Genomic DNA, 22,379 nt, shown 5'->3' on the forward strand with positions numbered 1-22,379 from the left:
TGAGAATTTATCTCTAAAAATGTTAACTCTGAAATGCATTGCTTTATTTGCATTGTCATCAGCTCAAAGATCACAAACACTTGTTAATTTAGATCTGAGATTTGTATCTGTAACAGACAATTCTTTGATTTTTAAGATACCAGTTTTACTAAAAACAACTAAACCAAACAAATCTAATTTGGATGTTATCATACATAAATATCAAAAACAGGATATTTGTCCTGTTAGATGTATTAAACATTATATTTTACGGACAAAGGATGTTCGAAAAAGTAAAAATTTATTCATTTCTTTTAGAACATTCAAACGTGTTACAACTTCAACTATTGCTCGTTGGTTGAAAATAGTGTTAGGTAATGCAGGAATTGATATAAACAAATTTAAGGCACACTCATATCGTAGTGCTTCAACTTCAGCTGCTAAACAAGCTGGAATTTCACTGAATGATATATTAAAAACTGCTAACTGGAGGTCAGCTTACACTTTTCAAAAGTTTTATTTTAAAGATATTGAAACTCCATTGCCATCATATACTGAAACAGTATTTAATTCTTATTTATAGCTAGTGGTTTACAGGAACTGTATGGTGGACCAGGAGGATCAGCTATGGTTTTTCTACGTACATGTTATGATGTATCTAGCATTTCTGCGAGATGAATGGTTTTTGGACATTCCATTTGGTTTTTTGCAACAGGAGTTTGCTGACATTTGGAGTTGAATCGAACAGTTTTAGTCAATAGCATTAAATTTCGAGAACGTTTGAGAAGAAGCATAGAGAAAATGTGATAATTTAAGAATAATGAGAAAACAACAGTGTTATTTTGTTATATTTGTTACATGTGAGAGGCATTTTAAAGTGAACTTTATAGAGTATTAATTGTTTTCTGAAGATTGTAACAGATTTTTGTTTTTGAACATAATAAAAGTTATTATGAAGCTTATGTCTTTATTCCACAAAACAAAGAAATATTCTATTATTTCATGATAGTCATTGCAATTCTGGGTAGTTTTGGAGTAATGTTATGGAGACAAAATGTGATAATTTATGATCTACTACATGTACATATTATGTAGAGTGGTAGTTAGGTTTTCTACTAGAGGATGTTTTATATTTGGTATTAATAGAGACTGTTTATGATTTTGGTATGAAAACAGAAACATCTAACACATGGAATAAAAAGATAGTAGATAGACATAGTGGTGATTGTGTATTCTCTTTCGTACAAGTGATATACATGAATGGAGACAGATGAATTTTCTTTTTATCTGCAGTTAAATATTTTGATATGATTTAGGCTCATACATATATACTTGTTAAAGTATGAGAGACCAATTGTTTGGTTATGGTGATTGATGTTCTTGTTGTTCTTGTTGGTATTTGCATTTTTGGCTGTAAAGAGTTCACTATTAACCCGAGTCAAGCCCGGGTTATGATATATAATGGACCATCATCCAAACATCTGTGATGTGATGGATGAAGGTCATTATATGAGGAAGCCAGGGCTTCCGAGGGTTAATAGTACCCTCCCTAGTGAAAACCCATTCCCGATGAGGTTTGATATAAATGCAAATACTGGTCGTGTTACTACCCATTTACACTGGAGATTTTACTGTTTGCCTCAAAATAAAAGAGGATACTACTCAGGTCACCTGGCCTTATATACTACCTGGACATACAAAAAATCACTCAACTGTAAAATAGGCGTGTGGCTGGCACATAATAAAAGGTTCACTATTAACCCTCGGAAGCCCTTGGCTTCCTCATATAATGACCTTCATCCATCACATCACAGATGTTTGGATGATGGTCCATTATTTACATTTATCACAGGTAAGCTAATAATTGGGCTATAAACAGATCAAAGCATGTCTGTGTACAATATCTCTAAACTAAAATTATATTTATATATTTTATTTCTTTAAATAATAAAATTTAAATTTATGAAAAAAAATATGATTGCATCAAGTTTAAGTTTTCTGAAGACTGTTTATTGTTTAGGTCATGGTTCTCGAGGCTTCTTCACATTTTGTAAACAAAACAAAATGGCATCCATGAAATGTGGTCATACACATTTTACAAAATTATATCAGACAAAAGTCAGATTTCTCTTGTCAAAAGGGCTTTATATGTATATTGCAATAAATTGTTCAGAAGGAGGTACGGTACATTCAGTTTAAATTATATTTCTAATTCTGTGAACATTTAGAGTTTTATCAAAATTCTCCCAACATGCTGCTCTTGTGTATTTTATATAAAAAAATTCAAACCATTTGAATTTAAAGGGCATCTAATTCACATTACAAAGGAAGAAAATGAATAAAGACAACAATTTATTAAGAAATTGTTCCTTTCTATTTAGTAAAAACTAATTTTATTGTCTGCATTTCCGGTCAGAAAAACATTGCATAGTTTTGAACAAAATTTCCTGAATATTCTTATCCGATTTGCGGATATATTCCTATATCCGATATTCGATTACATGATAAAATTAACATTAAATGTATAGGAAAGGGTTTGGTGTTTTGAAATAATATTGCAATAGCCAATATATTTGTTTAGCTGATATCCGATTAGGTGGAGTCTACTGAACTATCTATTATAAAGAAAGTATGTATATAATAGACAAATCAATATTTTTGAACTGGTGAATTCAGATTCACATTTAACAAATTAACATGCATGTTTACAATTTTATAAACCTTTTAAATGCCATATAAAAGAACCTTACCTCAAGTAACTGAATCTTAGCTTTCACTTCTTCTTTTGATCTAATCAATGGTGGTTGTGACATACTGAAAGCAAACACAATAGATTTGTTAAAATAATGTTATATCTACCATCCATTGTGTATCATCAAAGGTCATATAAAATCAGTTCCAATATAGTTCCATAAGTGAGAAAAAAAAAACTTAGCTGCTCTTTAGCTGCATCCTTTAGATGTGTTTCACAATTCTTAAATTGATTGTAACTTTGGAAGTATAAATGCTACTTACATCTTTTTTTTTAATATTCAGATGCAGCTGAACAATTCTTAAATTAATGCAAAATTCATAAAAATCTGAAATTCCCCCAAATTTATACATGCATATACTTTGCCTAAAAAATTTACAAAATAAATAAAACAATAATACTTGACATAGCATTGATGGTTTACAATTTTTTGGCCAAATATTTTAAACATAGGAACATTTGGCCGGTTAACATGTCATTATGGTCACTGAATAACAAAATACCTGATCTTCTAAATTTTGAAAGTCTAAAATTTGAATATTTATCTCTGGCAAATATGACTGCTTTCAAACGTTGACTTTCAGAATGAATAAATGCTGTCAAAGTATAACCATGTTGTATTCATATTCTAAGTTTCTGTCAGATCAAAATGAGAAATCCCTTTTTAAAAGAACACAAAGTAAAGAACTTCATTCCATGAAAACATACATAGTACCCAGTATCCAGGGATGGCACTTCTAAAACCGAGTAACCACCTATCGAAGGAATTTTGGAGACCTGCATACATTTTTAACTTGTACACCATAATTTAAGTCAAACCCACCAAATGTGACAAATTCAAATTGCCCTTCCCTGGGTCCATTGTATATTTTTAATGGAACAGCCCTAAACAAAAGTGTTGATTCTGATTCTTGGTTAGACCTTCGTATAATTGTCTTACCCAAAAGTATGCGGTATTCTGGTGTAGAATTCATTACAAGCTTGTGTCAAGTGTTGACCAAAATCGCCTTTGTTTATACAAGTTTCTATCTTCTTCAATGATGCATAACCAGCTTTTACTTGATCAGTTGTTAATTTCCCTGTCGAAACGGAAATATAAAGCAAAAACTTTTAAATATTTCTTTCATTGCCTATAGTTTAATTAGATTTTCAAATATTTCTGTCTTCATTGCCAATTATTTAACTAGGTTTTTAAATATTTCTGTCATCTCTAATAGATGTTTTCAATGATTACTTAAGAAAAAAATTGTAAACACTTTTTATTATTATAGTATACATATTTACATAAAATAAATGAAGCACTTTACCCAATGGAGCCTTTTTAGCATCATATTTCATTTCTTTGACAGCATCTTCCATAGACTTTACATCACATATCAAATCTATCAAGTTCTGAAAATAAATATCACATTACAATTACCATTACTGTACTCAAAAGCCTGTGTGGAAAAAAGATTTCTGTTCATACTGAAATCATAGATAACTGGCTGTATGCCTAGTTTTGCAAAATAAATCTTTATTTTGCTTCCCTAATATCATATACTGGTTTCAGTTATGCATAACACTTGGATTATTACCCTGAGTTAGGTTTCTCAAAAGGGAGTATAATGTATGCCTACAAAGTTTGGTTTTTTTTCTGAGGTCCGAAAATCTGAACCCAAGGGACTTTATTTTTGCCCAAAAATTGTTAACCTGATATAGGAAGGATGAATGGACAGACAGAATAATGGACAGTTGGCAACCAGACCAGAAAACATAATGCCTCTAAAAAATTGTAGCCAGGGCATTTTAAATCAGATTAAATTTTCACCAGATACATATAAAAATGTTGATATTATGACACTCACTGCAGATTCTTATATTTTTGGATACAATCTCAAATTTATTTACCTCATATCTTTTCAAGTTTTGAACGAAACAAGAAATAAAATTATTTCCAACATTTTCACTTTCCAGTAGGACTTCAAGGAACCTGTATCTCTCACCAGGCTTATGTAATGAGCACCACTGAGATCAAATCTCCCACAACTAAACTTGCCACATTATAATAGTATCTGTAACTTTGTTTTTGTAAACTCCATCATAGCTTATAGAAGATTTTTCAGATTGGAAAAATATACATTCTTTTTAGTTGTGATGCAGCATTTACCTGTAGACTTTTGTCTAACTTTGAATCTGGATACTTAATATCTTTTGTAACAGCAGTATCTACTACATCTTCTCCCTAGAAAAGTACAAATATGATAAATATAGTAAGTCCATGTTTTAAAACACACATCACTTATAAAAACATTAGTATCTATATGCAATCATAAACACTTTTTTTACAACCGGAGATATGAGTAAATTTTGTTCTGAAAAGTAATCATGAAAGTTGATTATAACTTTTCACTAGTATACATACAGAACAAGAATGCACAGGCTGTCTTGCTAAGCATACTGACACTTGTAATTCAAATTATCTGAAAACAGGAAGTAGGTTTCTGCAAAAATCCATTACTTCTCTTCACTATTGAGGTGCAGACCAGATATGAAAGTCATTCTGTCCAGTTGTTTTGGAGAAATGTGTGACGAAAATTTTCATTTGATATAATGAAAAATTCAATGTATAAGAATGTGTGGGTACAATATAAACTATAGCTATAGCATAATAGCACGTAAACGATCATCACATACACAACAGTTTAATCCTTATCTAAATAGGCATTATTCTGAGTAAGGACAGGGAATCAGAATGGTATGCTAACTAGTTTAACCCCACCACATTCTGTATGTGCCTGTCCCAAGTCAGGAGCCTGTATTTCAGTGGTGGTTGTTGTTGCTGTTTATCCTGTTTGTTTGTTTCTGTATGTGCCTGTCCCAAGTCAGGAGCCTGTATTTCAGTGGTGGTTGTTGTTGCTGTTTATTCTATTTGTTTGTTCTGTATGTACCTGTCCCAAGTCAGGAGCCTGTATTTCAGTGGTGGTTGTTGTTGCTGTTTATCCTGTTTGTTTGTTTCTGTATGTGCCTGTCCCAAGTCAGGAGCCTGTATTTCAGTGGTGGTTGTTGTTGCTGTTTATTCTATTTGTTTGTTCTGTATGTACCTGTCCCAAGTCAGGAGCCTGTATTTCAGTGGTGGTTGTTGTTGCTGTTTATCCTGTTTGTTTGTTTCTGTATGTGCCTGTCCCAAGTCAGGAGCCTGTATTTCAGTGGTGGTTGTTGTTGCTGTTTATCCTGTTTGTTTGTTTCTGTATGTGCCTGTCCCAAGTCAGGAGCCTGTATTTCAGTGGTGGTTGTTGTTGCTGTTTATTCTATTTGTTTGTTCTGTATGTGCCTGTCCCAAGTCAGGAGCCTGTATTTCAGTGGTGGTTGTTGTTGCTGTTTATTCTATTTGTTTGTTCTGTATGTACCTGTCCCAAGTCAGGAGCCTGTATTTCAGTGGTGGTTGTTGTTGCTGTTTATCCTGTTTGTTTGTTTCTGTATGTGCCTGTCCCAAGTCAGGAGCCTGTATTTCAGTGGTGGTTGTTGTTGCTGTTTATTCTATTTGTTTGTTCTGTATGTGCCTGTCCCAAGTCAGGAGCCTGTATTTCAGTGGTGGTTGTTGTTGCTGTTTATTCTATTTGTTTGTTCTGTATGTACCTGTCCCAAGTCAGGAGCCTGTATTTCAGTGGTGGTTGTTGTTGCTGTTTATTCTATTTGTTTGTTCTGTATGTACCTGTCCCAAGTCAGGAGCCTGTATTTCAGTGGTGGTTGTTGTTGCTGTTTATTCTATTTGTTTGTTCTGTATGTACCTGTCCCAAGTCAGGAGCCTGTATTTCAGTGGTGGTTGTTGTTGCTGTTTATTCTATTTGTTTGTTCTGTATGTGCCTGTCCCAAGTCAGGAGCCTGTATTTCAGTGGTGGTTGTTGTTGCTGTTTATTCTATTTGTTTGTTCTGTATGTACCTGTCCCAAGTCAGGAGCCTGTATTTCAGTGGTGGTTGTTGTTGTTGTTTATCCTGTTTGTTTGTTCTGTATGTACCTGTCCCAAGTCAGGAGCCTGTATTTCAGTGGGTGTTGTTGTTGCTGTTTATTCTATTTGTTTGTTCTGTATGTACCTGTCCCAAGTCAGGAGCCTGTATTTCAGTGGTGGTTGTTGTTGCTGTTTATTCTATTTGTTTGTTCTGTATGTACCTGTCCCAAGTCAGGAGCCTGTATTTCAGTGGTGGTTGTTGTTGCTGTTTATTCTATTTGTTTGTTCTGTATGTACCTGTCCCAAGTCAGGAGCCTGTATTTCAGTGGTGGTTGTTGTTGTTGTTTATCCTGTTTGTTTGTTCTGTATGTACCTGTCCCAAGTCAGGAGCCTGTATTTCAGTGGGTGTTGTTGTTGCTGTTTGTTCTATTTGTTTGTTCTGTATGTACCTGTCCCAAGTCAGGAGCCTGTATTTCAGTGGTGGTTGTTGTTGCTGTTTATTCTATTTGTTTGTTCTGTATGTACCTGTCCCAAGTCAGGAGCCTGTATTTCAGTGGTGGTTGTTGTTGCTGTTTATTCTATTTGTTTGTTCTGTATGTACCTGTCCCAAGTCAGGAGCCTGTATTTCAGTGGTGGTTGTTGTTGCTGTTTATTCTATTTGTTTGTTCTGTATGTGCCTGTCCCAAGTCAGGAGCCTGTATTTAAGCGGTGGTTGTTGTTGCTGTTTATTCTATTTGTTTGTTCTGTATGTACCTGTCCCAAGTCAGGAGCCTGTATTTCAGTGGTTGTTGTTGCTGTTTATTCTATTTGTTTGTTCTGTATGTACCTGTCCCAAGTCAGGAGCCTGTATTTCAGTGGTGGTTGTTGTTGCTGTTTATTCTATTTGTTTGTTCTGTATGTACCTGTCCCAAGTCAGGAGCCTGTATTTCAGTGGTGGTTGTTGTTGCTGTTTATTCTATTTGTTTGTTCTGTATGTGCCTGTCCAAAGTCAGGAGCCTGTATTTCAGTGGTGGTTGTTGTTGCTGTTTATTCTATTTGTTTGTTCTGTATGTACCTGTCCCAAGTCAGGAGCCTGTATTTCAGTGGTGGTTGTTGTTGCTGTTTATTCTATTTGTTTGTTCTGTATGTACCTGTCCCAAGTCAGGAGCCTGTATTTCAGTGGTGGTTGTTGTTGCTGTTTATTCTATTTGTTTGTTCTGTATGTACCTGTCCCAAGTCAGGAGCCTGTATTTCAGTGGTGGTTGTTGTTGCTGTTTATTCTATTTGTTTGTTCTGTATGTACCTGTCCCAAGTCAGGAGCCTGTATTTCAGTGGTGGTTGTTGTTGCTGTTTATTCTATTTGTTTGTTCTGTATGTACCTGTCCCAAGTCAGGAGCCTGTATTTCAGTGGTGGTTGTTGTTGCTGTTTATTCTATTTGTTTGTTCTGTATGTACCTGTCCCAAGTCAGGAGCCTGTATTTCAGTGGTGGTTGTTGTTGCTGTTTATTCTATTTGTTTGTTCTGTATGTGCCTGTCCCAAGTCAGGAGCCTGTATTTCAGTGGTGGTTGTTGTTGCTGTTTATCCTGTTTGTTTGTTCTGTATGTGCCTGTCCCAAGTCAGGAGCCTGTATTTCAGTGGTGGTTGTTGTTGCTGTTTATTCTATTTGTTTGTTCTGTATGTACCTGTCCCAAGTCAGGAGCCTGTATTTCAGTGGTGGTTGTTGTTGCTGTTTATTCTATTTGTTTGTTCTGTATGTGCCTGTCCCAAGTCAGGAGCCTGTATTTCAGTGGTGGTTGTTGTTGCTGTTTATTCTATTTGTTTGTTCTGTATGTGCCTGTCCCAAGTCAGGAGCCTGTATTTCAGTGGTGGTTGTTGTTGCTGTTTATTCTATTTGTTTGTTCTGTATGTACCTGTCCCAAGTCAGGAGCCTGTATTTCAGTGGTGGTTGTTGTTGCTGTTTATTCTATTTGTTTGTTCTGTATGTACCTGTCCCAAGTCAGGAGCCTGTATTTCAGTGGTGGTTGTTGTTGCTGTTTATTCTATTTGTTTGTTCTGTATGTACCTGTCCCAAGTCAGGAGCCTGTATTTCAGTGGTGGTTGTTGTTGCTGTTTATTCTATTTGTTTGTTCTGTATGTGCCTGTCCCAAGTCAGGAGCCTGTATTTCAGTGGTGGTTGTTGTTGCTGTTTATTCTATTTGTTTGTTCTGTATGTACCTGTCCCAAGTCAGGAGCCTGTATTTCAGTGGTGGTTGTTGTTGCTGTTTATTCTATTTGTTTGTTCTGTATGTGCCTGTCCCAAGTCAGGAGCCTGTATTTCAGTGGTGGTTGTTGTTGCTGTTTATTCTATTTGTTTGTTCTGTATGTGCCTGTCCCAAGTCAGGAGCCTGTATTTCAGTGGTGGTTGTTGTTGCTGTTTATTCTATTTGTTTGTTCTGTATGTACCTGTCCCAAGTCAGGAGCCTGTATTTCAGTGGTGGTTGTTGTTGCTGTTTATTCTATTTGTTTGTTCTGTATGTGCCTGTCCCAAGTCAGGAGCCTGTATTTCAGTGGTGGTTGTTGTTGCTGTTTATTCTATTTGTTTGTTCTGTATGTGCCTGTCCCAAGTCAGGAGCCTGTATTTCAGTGGTGGTTGTTGCTGCTGTTTATTCTATTTGTTTGTTCTGTATGTACCTGTCCCAAGTCAGGAGCCTGTATTTCAGTGGTGGTTGTTGTTGCTGTTTATTCTATTTGTTTGTTCTGTATGTGCCTGTCCCAAGTCAGGAGCCTGTATTTCAGTGGTGGTTGTTGTTGCTGTTTATTCTATTTGTTTGTTCTGTATGTACCTGTCCCAAGTCAGGAGCCTGTATTTCAGTGGTGGTTGTTGTTGCTGTTTATTCTATTTGTTTGTTCTGTATGTGCCTGTCCCAAGTCAGGAGCCTGTATTTCAGTGGTGGTTGTTGTTGCTGTTTATTCTATTTGTTTGTTCTGTATGTACCTGTCCCAAGTCAGGAGCCTGTATTTCAGTGGTGGTTGTTGTTGCTGTTTATTCTATTTGTTTGTTCTGTATGTGCCTGTCCCAAGTCAGGAGCCTGTATTTCAGTGGTTGTTGTTGCTGTTTATTCTATTTGTTTGTTCTGTATGTGCCTGTCCCAAGTCAGGAGCCTGTATTTCAGTGGTGGTTGTTGTTGCTGTTTATTCTATTTGTTTGTTCTGTATGTACCTGTCCCAAGTCAGGAGCCTGTATTTCAGTGGGTGTTGTTGTTGCTGTTTATTCTATTTGTTTGTTCTGTATGTGCCTGTCCCAAGTCAGGAGCCTGTATTTCAGTGGTGGTTGTTGTTGCTGTTTATTCTATTTGTTTGTTCTGTATGTACCTGTCCCAAGTCAGGAGCCTGTATTTCAGTGGTGGTTGTTGTTGCTGTTTATTCTATTTGTTTGTTCTGTATGTGCCTGTCCCAAGTCAGGAGCCTGTATTTCAGTGGTGGTTGTTGTTGCTGTTTATTCTATTTGTTTGTTCTGTATGTACCTGTCCCAAGTCAGGAGCCTGTATTTCAGTGGTGGTTGTTGTTGCTGTTTATTCTATTTGTTTGTTCTGTATGTACCTGTCCCAAGTCAGGAGCCTGTATTTCAGTGGTGGTTGTTGTTGCTGTTTATTCTATTTGTTTGTTCTGTATGTACCTGTCCCAAGTCAGGAGCCTGTATTTCAGTGGTGGTTGTTGTTGTTGTTTATCCTATTTGTTTGTTCTGTATGTACCTGTCCCAAGTCAGGAGCCTGTATTTCAGTGGTGGTTGTTGTTGCTGTTTATTCTATTTGTTTGTTCTGTATGTACCTGTCCCAAGTCAGGAGCCTGTATTTCAGTGGTGGTTGTTGTTGTTGTTTATTCTATTTGTTTGTTCTGTATGTGCCTGTCCCAAGTCAGGAGCCTGTATTTCAGTGGTGGTTGTTGTTGCTGTTTATTCTATTTGTTTGTTCTGTATGTGCCTGTCCCAAGTCAGGAGCCTGTATTTCAGTGGGTGTTGTTGTTGCTGTTTATTCTATTTGTTTGTTCTGTATGTGCCTGTCCCAAGTCAGGAGCCTGTATTTCAGTGGGTGTTGTTGTTGCTGTTTATTCTATTTGTTTGTTCTGTATGTGCCTGTCCCAAGTCAGGAGCCTGTATTTCAGTGGTGGTTGTTGTTGCTGTTTATTCTATTTGTTTGTTCTGTATGTGCCTGTCCCAAGTCAGGAGCCTGTATTTCAGTGGTGGTTGTTGTTGCTGTTTATTCTATTTGTTTGTTCTGTATGTACCTGTCCCAAGTCAGGAGCCTGTATTTCAGTGGTGGTTGTTGCTGCTGTTTATTCTATTTGTTTGTTCTGTATGTACCTGTCCCAAGTCAGGAGCCTGTATTTCAGTGGTTGTTGTTGTTGCTGTTTATCCTATTTGTTTGTTCTGTATGTGCCTGTCCCAAGTCAGGAGCCTGTATTTCAGTGGGTGTTGTTGTTGCTGTTTATTCTATTTGTTTGTTCTGTATGTACCTGTCCCAAGTCAGGAGCCTGTATTTCAGTGGTGGTTGTTGTTGTTGTTTATCCTATTTGTTTGTTCTGTATGTGCCTGTCCCAAGTCAGGAGCCTGTATTTCAGTGGTGGTTGTTGTTGCTGTTTATTCTATTTGTTTGTTCTGTATGTACCTGTCCCAAGTCAGGAGCCTGTATTTCAGTGGTGGTTGTTGTTGCTGTTTATTCTATTTGTTTGTTCTGTATGTGCCTGTCCCAAGTCAGGAGCCTGTATTTCAGTGGTGGTTGTTGTTGCTGTTTATTCTATTTGTTTGTTCTGTATGTACCTGTCCCAAGTCAGGAGCCTGTATTTCAGTGGTGGTTGTTGTTGCTGTTTATTCTATTTGTTTGTTCTGTATGTGCCTGTCCCAAGTCAGGAGCCTGTATTTCAGTGGTGGTTGTTGTTGCTGTTTATTCTATTTGTTTGTTCTGTATGTGCCTGTCCCAAGTCAGGAGCCTGTATTTCAGTGGTGGTTGTTGTTGCTGTTTATTCTATTTGTTTGTTCTGTATGTACCTGTCCCAAGTCAGGAGCCTGTATTTCAGTGGTGGTTGTTGTTGCTGTTTATTCTATTTGTTTGTTCTGTATGTGCCTGTCCCAAGTCAGGAGCCTGTATTTCAGTGGTGGTTGTTGTTGCTGTTTATTCTATTTGTTTGTTCTGTATGTACCTGTCCCAAGTCAGGAGCCTGTATTTCAGTGGTGGTTGTTGTTGCTGTTTATTCTATTTGTTTGTTCTGTATGTGCCTGTCCCAAGTCAGGAGCCTGTATTTCAGTGGTGGTTGTTGTTGCTGTTTATTCTATTTGTTTGTTCTGTATGTGCCTGTCCCAAGTCAGGAGCCTGTATTTCAGTGGTTGTTGTTGTTGCTGTTTATTCTATTTGTTTGTTCAAAATTTTGTACATAAATCAGGCTGTTAGTTTTCTCGTTTGAATTGTTTTACATTTGTCATTTCAGGGCCTTTTATAGCTGACTATGCAGTATGGGTTTTACTCATTGTCGAAAGGCCGTACAGTGACCTATAGTTGTTAATGTCTGTGTCATTTGGTCTCTTGTGGAGAGTTGTCTTATTGGCAATCATACCACATCTTCTTATTTTTATAATTAAAGGAGCTTATTGTTAAGCAGTTTTCTGGAACATTTCAATTGTTTTTTCAAATATTCTGAACTTCATTCAACTATTTTCATTTCTTTGACTGACCTTGCTATCTTCACCATAATCCATGGCTAACATATCATATTTCCCAGGGGAGTGAACAAACTTGCTTCGATTGGCCCAGTCATTTTTTGTTTTATCTGTAAATCTTATAAAGAATAAATAATATACTTAAATTACAAATATTTAATCCACATTCACTGTAGGAATAAAACAATTAAACGGCTTCTGCAATAAAAAAGATTTTCAACTATACAATGAATATTTATTTAACATTCTTTATGTGCCTGTCCCAAGTCAGGAGCTTGAAGTACAGTGGTTGTCACTGGTTCATGTCTGTCATATTTGCTTTTTGTAAATTGTTTTGTTATAAATTAAGCAGTTAGTTTTCTCGTTTAAATTGTTTCACATTTCTCATGTCGGAGCCTTTTATAGCAGCCTATGCAGTATGATATTTTTTTGTTGAAGGCTGTACATGTGCCTATAATTGCTTACTACCACTTCGTTTCAGCTCTGGTGGATTGTTGTCTAATTGGCAAGTATACAAAATCTTCTTTCATTTTTATATTTACTTAGATACAGCAGAGTGCAAATATTTAATATATCGTGCATAGATTTAACCTATTACAATCAATCCGGCAACAAAGGTCACCTCTATTAAGGAATATACTGTTGACACAGAGATATGTTTGCCTGTTCACACAAAATTCAGATAAAGACAATCTGATGGACAGCAACATTGCTTAATATTTCAAAGTCACTGGACCATGATCTTGTGGGCAGGGCATTGAACTTGAAATGATCGACAAACTGAAATGTACTGATAGTAATGCAACTTTATACAAAATATCATCGATCTGTCACAAGTAGTTCTTGTCAAACTGACTTAAGCAGAAAACTTAACATTGAAAATTGCTCATTAATTCAAAGTCACTGGACCATGACCTAGGGGGCAGGGCCTCAAAATAGTCATCAAACAGATATGTACTGATAGTAATGCAACAGGTTTGACTGTATTAAATTTTCGAAATTTCTTTTTTACATAGAGAAATATTACCATACTTCTGATTTCTAGACCACTCTGCCCCACACAGATAGATGAACCATCATATTGCCAAAGACATTATAATAGAGTTGGTCTTTAATTTGTTTGTTTGATGGTGTTTTACTTTGCTTTCTTACATTCATTCACTATCAAGTTCTCATGTTTTTTGTCAAAAGGAAATATGAACATGCACCAACAGTAAAATCCATCCTGACACGTCACAAATATCAATCTCTCAGTAGGCAAAGGATGACGTGTCATTTTATGTAAATATTGTAAATTCAGAAATTATTGCAATGTTTTTATTAATGTGAAAAATGTGACAGTTTCAAGTTTGCAATAATAAAAACATGCATTGATAAGTTCAGTATTCAATTCCTTCATAAAATTTTTGCAATCGCATTATTTAGATTTTGCATTTTTGCCAGTATCAAGGATTCGTAATAACAAATGCATGCATTTCTTTCTGAATTGACAGTAAAGGAAGCTTTTGAACAAAATCCACCGACCTAACCATTCTATTTTGAAGTTACCTTCATCCTGAGTTAGAAATGGTAGGTCTTTCGTTTCTGCATGTCTGTTAATTTTGATAAATCTCTAATCTTTGGTTAGAATGATAGCAAATTACAGAGTTAGCTCCCCTCAATTGGTAATTTCTAGTGCATTTCAACCAAATTGTATCTTGAATTACCAGAACAGGAAAAGGAAACGAACGTTATATGCGTGCACAATTATACATTTTGAACTTAAATTAATGTAAACTTGAGTGGGTTTTTATTTGTCATGTTTTCACCACTGCCTGATTCTTTGGCAGATTGGCACTTAAAATGCTTTCATTTCATATATCAGGAATCAATGGCTTATAAGTCTTACCTTTTGGAACAAGACTTACTTTTTGCAGAATGTTTTCTTAGCCAGATCTATATTACTACCACATGGAACAAGGTTATTCTGTCCTTTATAACCAACACGACCCCATCTAAACCAAACATGGTACGATTTCTTACTGTCTTCCTCTAATAACTGTATCATAAAGTATTTGTTGTTGTTGTTCCCAACATTTGTCTGAAATCGATGAACAAAATCATTTTAATTCAAAAGATTTTTGTTTTTCCTTTCATACATTGCTTCTTTTAAATAACTTATTTACTGTCATGACTGTGGATTCATTATTATTTGTGGGATATCAATTATCGTGTATTTCATGGGTATAGGTAAACTACCAATTTAAATGTTCAACGAATCACATACTAAAAATCACCTCAATATGTTAAGGTGTTTAGAAAAAAAGTCTGCATACACAATGTAACTGTTATTTTCAGAAAATTTTCAAAGTCAAAAGTCCGTAATTTTGGCATCAATCAGCTGAGCGGAATCAATCATTAACTTGTTCTGTAACTCATCATAGTAGACTCACATAAGAAAACACCAGCTCAATATGTGAAGGTGTTTAGAAAAAAAGTGGAACCAAACATAAACTCCATCTGTTACTCATCATAGTAGACTCACATAATAAAAATCAGCTCAATATGAGGATATGTCCAATTCTTACTCATTATGAAACCTTTATTAAGTAACATGACCAAAATAAACATAATTTTTGTTCAAACAATGTTTTTAATGCTAAACATGCATTATATATTTCAACATGTCCTGAATTTGTAATATTTAACATACAGTTTGCATATATAATATATGTGGAAAATAGTTTCAATTTGATTTATTATACATACCTGGTTAAGCATACAATCCCAAATATCTTTTCCTTCATAAAATACATGCGCTTTGCCTAACATCTGAGTACATTCTGAATCTACAGGTGCTTTGCCTTTAATGACAACTGTCTTCACTGTAAATAAAATAAACATGAGCTTTGCCTAATGAATGAGTACATTCTGATCAACTGGTGTCTTGTCTTTAATGACAACTGTCTTCATTGTAAATAAAATAAACATGAGCTTTGCCTAATGAATGAGTACATTCTGATCAACTGGTGCCTTGTCTTTAATGACAACTGTCTTCACTGTAAATAAAATAAACATGAGCTTTGCCTAATGAATGAGTACATTCTGATCAACTGGTGCGTTGTCTTTAATGACAACTGTCTTCACTGTAAATAAAATAAACATGAGCTTTGCCTAATGAATGAGTACATTCTGATCTACTGGTGCCTTGTCCTTAATGACAACTGTCTTCTCTGTAAATAAAATAAACATGAACTTTACCTAATGAATAAGTACATTCTGATCAACTGGTGCCTTGTCTTTAATGACAACTGTCTTCATTGTAAATAAAATAAACATGAGCTTTGCCTAATGAATGAGTACATTCTGATCAACTGGTGCCTTGTCTTTAATGACAACTGTCTTCACTGTAAATAAAATAAACATGAGCTTTGCCTAATGAATGAGTACATTCTGATCTACTGGTGACTTGCCTTCAATGACAACTGTCTTCACTGTTAATAAAATAAACATGAGCTTTGCCTAATGAATGAGTACATTCTGATCTACTGGTGCCTTGTCCTTAATGACAACTGTCTTCTCTGTAAATAAAATAAACATGAACTTTACCTAATGAATAAGTACATTCTGATCAACTGGTGCCTTGTCTTTAATGACAACTGTCTTCATTGTAAATAAAATAAACATGAGCTTTACCTAATGAATGAGTACATTCTGATCTACTGGTGCCTTGTCTTTAATGACAACTGTCTTCACTGTAAATAAAATAAACACGAGCTTTGCCTAATGAATGAGTACATTCTGATCTACTGGTGACTTGCCTTCAATGACAGCTGTCTTCACTGTAAATAAAATAAACATGAGCTTTGCCTAATGAATGAGTACATTCTGATCTACTGGTGACTTGCCTTCAATGACAACTGTCTTCACTGTAAATAAAATAAAAATGATCTTTACCTAATGAATGAGTACATTCTGATCAACTGGTGCCTTGTCTTTAATGACAACTGTCTTCACTGTAAATAAAATAAACATGAGCTTTGCCTAATGAATGAGTACATTCTGATCAACTGGTGCGTTGTCTTTAATGACAACTGTCTTCACTGTAAATAAAATAAACATGAGCTTTGCCTAATGAATGAGTACATTCTGATCTACTGGTGCCTTGTCCTTAATGACAACTGTCTTCTCTGTAAATAAAATAAACATGAACTTTACCTAATGAATAAGTACATTCTGATCAACTGATGCCTTGTCTTTAATGACAACTGTCTTCATTGTAAATAAAATAAACATGAGCTTTACCTAATGAATGAGTACATTCTGATCTACTGGTGCCTTGTCTTTAATGACAACTGTCTTCACTGTAAATAAAATAAACATGAGCTTTGCCTAATGAATGAGTACATTCTGATCTACTGGTGACTTGCCTTCAATGACAACTGTCTTCACTGTTAATAAAATAAACATGAGCTTTGCCTAATGAATGAGTACATTCTGATCTACTGGTGACTTGCCTTCAATGACAACTGTCTTCACTGTAAATAAAATAAAAATGATCTTTACCTAATGAATGAGTACATTCTGATCTACTGGTGCCTTGTCTTTCATGACAACTGTCTTCACTGTAAATCAAAACATGAAAGCTTGACAAATGGTATAGGCACTCATCTTTTGTTGGTGAGTGGGACATAATATCTAATGACTATTGTTTACACTGTTAAATTAATTGATTGATTGATTGTTGGTTGCTTAACGTCCTTGTTTAATTAAAATATGTGATGTCTACAAAATTGCGAGAATGTGTAAGTACAGTAGACTCTGGCAAATCGGATACGCAAAACATCAGCAAAAAATATGCCATTACCCGATATATTCAATTAGACAATAAATGTATACTTATTGAATATTCTGCAAAAAAAAAAAGATTCATAATCCTGAGATGTAACTAGCCCTGACCACTGCTTAAGAAAAGGTTAAGACGTTTTTTTCTTGATTTTTTCAGGTACACCACCAAGATGTTTGAGTTAAAAATTGATCAGCTTGTTATGTAATACTATTTGTTTTCTGCCTTTTAATCCTTTGTTTATTTAAATAAATCAAATTTCCTAATTATTTATGTGAATATATATCTACCATCCATAGTTTGTGTCTTTATTTGTTTCATAAATGAAGTAATACTCCATATTTATGCATGTCTATTTATGTAGTGACAACAGAGGTAACAGTAAAATCTTGCTCACACTCTGTGAAATTTTTATCAGCTTGTCTTATTAACATGATGACTAATTAAACTATTTCTTTGATGATATTTAATTAAAAAATAATTTGTTTCTATCATTCAATAGAAATGATATGGAAAGAGGCTTAAATTTAGATTTAAAATGATTACATGTCTGAAGTTCAGCAAATCATTTTTTCACTATCATTTGTCACAGTCTCTAAACTCACTGAAATCTTACTTGTTATATATTTTATTTCTTTAAATTACGAAATTTAGTTTGTTTATCAATGAAGATAATAAAGTTTGATGAATAAATAATGCATCAAGTTTAAGTTTTCTAAAGATTCTGTTATTGTTCGGGTCATGGTTCTCGAGGCTACACATTTTAAAATGTAAACAAGGGAAAATGGCGTCCATGACATGTGGTCATGCACATGTTACATAATTATATCTGATAAAAGTCAGATTTCTCTGTTCTGAAGGGATTTATATGTACATTGCAATAAATTATTCAGTTTAAGATTATATTTCGGATTCTGTGAACACACAAGTTTTATCAAAATTTCTCCCAACGTACTGCACTGGTATTTTTAAATAAAATTCATCCATTTGAACTGTAAGGGCATCTTATTCACATTGCAAAGGAAGAAAAATTGCTTCGCTGAGCGCAGCTGTATACGACCGCAGAGGTCCAACCCTGAACAGTTTGGGCAAAAATGGACACAATATTCGCGCTTGATACAGGTCTGAATTTGGATTGTAATTAAATATTTGACACATAATAGGTTTCTGACACAGAATAACTGTAGTCAAAGAACTTAGAATTGGTTATATGATTTGAATATATATACAATTTTTTGCTTTTGTGCAATACACTATGCTGTTGCAAATTGACCCCCCCCCCCCCCAAAAAAAAAATGTTTACCCACCCCCACCCCTCTTTTTTTTATGCAAAAAAAAAAAAAAAAAAAAATTTGAAGAAATTTTCTTTTTTAATTTGTGAAACTGAAATGAGAAAAAATTGTCCCCCTCTCACAATTTCTTTTTCCCCTCCAACCCCCCCCCCCCCCTTTTCCCCCCAAAAAAATTCTTTCCCTCAAGATATGGTCATAATCTCATTTCAAATTTCCTATGGAGTTTGTAACCATAATTACCCATTTAAATACATCATAAAAGTCTTAAAATAGAAAATGACATACATAACCATGGCTAAAATTAATATTCCTTAATCAGCATTTTTGAATAGTAACTTCTAAAAATAAATTGACAGCTAATCACTCCAAGACAATACAACATTTCTTTAAACATAATTTAAAAACATGTAAGGGAGGTAATCCAAACATAACATTGTACTTTTTTTTAATTATCCGTTAACCAAGAAACCCTTGTTTTTCCCCCTTTTTTGCCCCTTATTCCTAAACGATTTGAGCCATAACCCCCCAAAGCCAATCCTAACCATCCCTTTGTAGTATGGAAACTTGTGGTATAATTTCAGTCAGAGAGATCCATACACCGTTCCACAAGTTATTGTCTGGAAACTAGAAAAATGCTTATTAGGGCCACTTTCTGGCCCCTAATTCCTAAATTGTTAGGACTATAACCCCTAAAATCAATCTCAACCTTCCTTTTGTGGTTATAAACCTTGTGTTTAAATTTCATAGATTTCTATTTACACTTACTAAAGTTATTGTCCAGAAACCAAATGTCTTCGGATGACACTGACGACGACGATGTGATACCAATATACGAAAATTTGCGGTCGTATAACAATGAATAAAGACAAAAATCTTATTAGGAAATAGTCCCTTTTATTAAGCAGAAACAAAATTTTCTTGTCTGCAAGATTGTACTTGCATAACTTCCTGCCTCATTTCCTGTCAGAAAAACATTGAAAATATCGGATTGTGCATGGTTTTGACAGAATTTTTATGAATATTCCTATCCGATTTGCCGATATATTTGTATATCCAATATTCATTTACCGTATAAACTCGCCTAATAGTCGATCCTACTATAAGTCGGGGGCCCTTTTCAGCTCCAAATTCTAAGGATTTAGTCTTGACCCTCGTATAAGTCGGACAAAATTTGGGCATTTTTTTTCAGCTGACAGTAACTGAACACCGGTAGAACCAATGCAAATCCAGGAATAATATTCATTTCTGCATTAATGTTTGGTTTGAATTTAGTTGATGCTCATCATGATAATTTATATTGCTGTTAATAATAAAGATGTATTCATTTCTCTTGTTTTGTTCACTGTTCAAATGTTAGATTAGCCATGTGTTGTTTACGTAATGCATCAATGATTTTGTAGGGTATGACTAACAACCTATTGTTTGAGAAAAGCGAATATAAACCAATATGAACCTGAAAAATTTAAAGTCAATCAACACTTGATGAAAATATTTTTCACAGCATACATAACTCGGTGTTAAATGAGCATGTACACTTCATAATTCTTATTATATTGTGATGATTAAAGGATTAAAAAAATTAAGTGAAGCTTATCAATATATTAAAATAACTAACTCCAACTCATTAGTGTCATCTGTTTACCTATCACTGATAGTTTTCACACCTTTAGTAAATACAACTCTTTGTCTCTTAATTGGGGTTATCAATGGATTATATTGGCTTGTCAATCAATTTTGTAATTTTTGCTTACCTGAGACACTTTAATGAATAATATTTTGATTTTGGGAATGAATCTTAAAATTATTTTTTGATTATTATATGATTTATAAGCATTGAATTGATATCATGATATCACAATAATGACACAATAACACCGCTGAAAACATCCTTTCACATATTTGGTACATTGTTATCTCCTTTTCATTTTTGGTTCTTGGCTCTTCTTTTGGGTTTATAGGAAAACCATGTGACCATGAAAATCAATACACAAACCGGAAACAGTAGAATTTCAACACGAATTTGCAGAAAATGTTTACCAAAGAACAAATAAAACACAAAGCTAGTAATGTAGTCATTTATTTTCAACAAAAACTTTTTATTTATTGATTTATGTAGGTTTGGCAATCAAAAACGTAGTTTTGACCAGGAAATTCACTCCTGACTTTTCTCAAGCTTGGATTTTTCCTCTGGTCGCTAGATCTCGTCTATTAGTCGGTCCCCCTCTCTGGATTATGAATTTTACTCCCAATTTTCCGACTAATAAGCGAGTAGGTACGGTACCCGATAAAATTTACATTTAACATATAGGAAAGGGTTTGGTGTTTTGAAATAATATTACAATAGCCGATATATTCGTTTAGCCGATATCTGATTAGGTGGAGTCTACTGTACTATAATGTTTCTATAGAATATCATGAAAATCACAAAAAAAAAAACCGAACACATTCTTATAGCATCTCCGATAAGTCTGTATTAGATATCTGGATATAAAAAGTGAAAAGCTTTTCGTACCCATTTCCTTTCCTTCAGAGCCATTTTCATCAGCTCCAGATTTTCCTTTCTTCCTTCCACTTTTAGCAGCTTTCCCTTTGCCTTTACCAGCTGACTTTGAGGTCATAGGTTCATCCTCAGGTTCTACTTTCACTTTCACAGCATCTCCTCTACTTGATACTCTTTTAGGTGCTACTTTCTTTGGTGAATCTATTGGTTCAACTGCATCTGTAAAAAATTCTACATATAGACTGTTTCTCGTTTCTCATTTTTTATTTAGATTAGACCGTTGGTTTTCCTGTTTGAATGGTTTTACACTAGTCATTTTTGGGGCCCTTTATAGATTGCTGTTCTGTGTGAGCCAAGGTTCCATGTTGAAGGCAGTACTTTGATCTATAATGGTTTACTTTTACAAATTGTGACTTTGATGGAGAGTTGTCTTAGTGGCACTCATACCACATCTTCTTATATCTATATAAAATTACAAAGTATCATATTTAATTAAATAATATTAAAGCCTACCGGGTATCAAAATTTAATTTACATGGTCAAACAAATACTACCGTTTCTGATATAAGAATAATATGTATTGTTAATATCCAAAAAGAATATTCCAAGTCTAAACTTATTATTTCTTTTTCCTCCACATTTTCACATCATGATCATTTGTATTTTAATTATTAACTTTCCAATAAAACAATTCTTCTAACTTTCCTCACCAGATTGACATCTGTCTATAGTACGAGCTACATTGGTGACTGTATTAACCTGTTCCATTTGAGCAAAGTCTATATCATAAGCTCTGTGGTTAGCCACTATATTGAGATCCTTCCCAGAAATTCTGGCATTCTCTATTTCAATGGAATGTTCAGCATTGTATGGATTCCATTTACCCTTCTCGTCCTCCCACTGCCACACATAGTAATCTAAAAGAGATAATTAGTTGGTTCTCATGTTGTGTTGTTACACCACATTGACAGGGAGAAGGTTAAGCACTCACAAACATGTTTAACTCATTCTTTATGTGCCTGTCCCAATTCAGGAGCCTGTAATTCAGTGTTTGTCATTCGTTGCTGTTTGTCATATTTGTTTTGCCATAAATCAGGCCGTTAGTTTTCTAGTTTTAATTGTTTCACTTTTTGTCAAGTCTTTTAAAGCTGAATACATGGTATTGGTTTTGCTCATTGTTGAAGGCTGGCCATTCGTTGCTGACATACCCATCATCCAAACTTTAATATTAAACAATATCAGTTAGTTTTTTTGAAGTTGAGTAGTCTAACATATGGGTATTTGTGCCTTATACAAAAAGTGTTTTGCGGTAGAAATTTTTATCAAGTATCTTTACAGAAAACCACATCACCTCTTATTTATTTTTCTATGTCGATATTTGAGGATTTAAAGGGGGAAACATAGATGTTTTCATCAGTTGTTGTACTTGATAT

The 22,379-nt window shown here is 34.7% G+C and overlaps 2 protein-coding genes across 3 annotated transcripts in view; one reads left to right on the plus strand and one right to left on the minus strand.

The window, feature by feature from the left end:
* LOC127701473 (zinc finger protein 507-like) overlaps window positions 1-22,379 on the plus strand; it is a 323,989-nt gene that overhangs the window by 267,489 nt on the left and 34,121 nt on the right. The gene's annotated exons all lie outside the window — the stretch shown is intronic.
* LOC127701483 (poly [ADP-ribose] polymerase 2-like) overlaps window positions 1-22,379 on the minus strand; it is a 36,763-nt gene that overhangs the window by 11,203 nt on the left and 3,181 nt on the right. Inside the window, exons 4-12 of the mRNA XM_052205359.1 lie at window positions 21,657-21,863; window positions 20,959-21,165; window positions 15,078-15,193; window positions 14,237-14,409; window positions 12,345-12,447; window positions 4,881-4,955; window positions 4,039-4,123; window positions 3,672-3,810; window positions 2,730-2,793 (exon numbers count right to left, since the gene is read on the minus strand). Coding sequence (XP_052061319.1) covers window positions 2,730-2,793; window positions 3,672-3,810; window positions 4,039-4,123; window positions 4,881-4,955; window positions 12,345-12,447; window positions 14,237-14,409; window positions 15,078-15,193; window positions 20,959-21,165; window positions 21,657-21,863 — 1,169 coding nt within the window. The remainder of the gene's footprint in view (window positions 1-2,729; window positions 2,794-3,671; window positions 3,811-4,038; window positions 4,124-4,880; window positions 4,956-12,344; window positions 12,448-14,236; window positions 14,410-15,077; window positions 15,194-20,958; window positions 21,166-21,656; window positions 21,864-22,379) is intronic.

Source organism: Mytilus californianus, unplaced genomic scaffold, assembly GCF_021869535.1.
Source record: "Mytilus californianus isolate M0D057914Y unplaced genomic scaffold, xbMytCali1.0.p SCAF_5, whole genome shotgun sequence".
Taxonomy (NCBI): domain Eukaryota; kingdom Metazoa; phylum Mollusca; class Bivalvia; order Mytilida; family Mytilidae; genus Mytilus; species Mytilus californianus.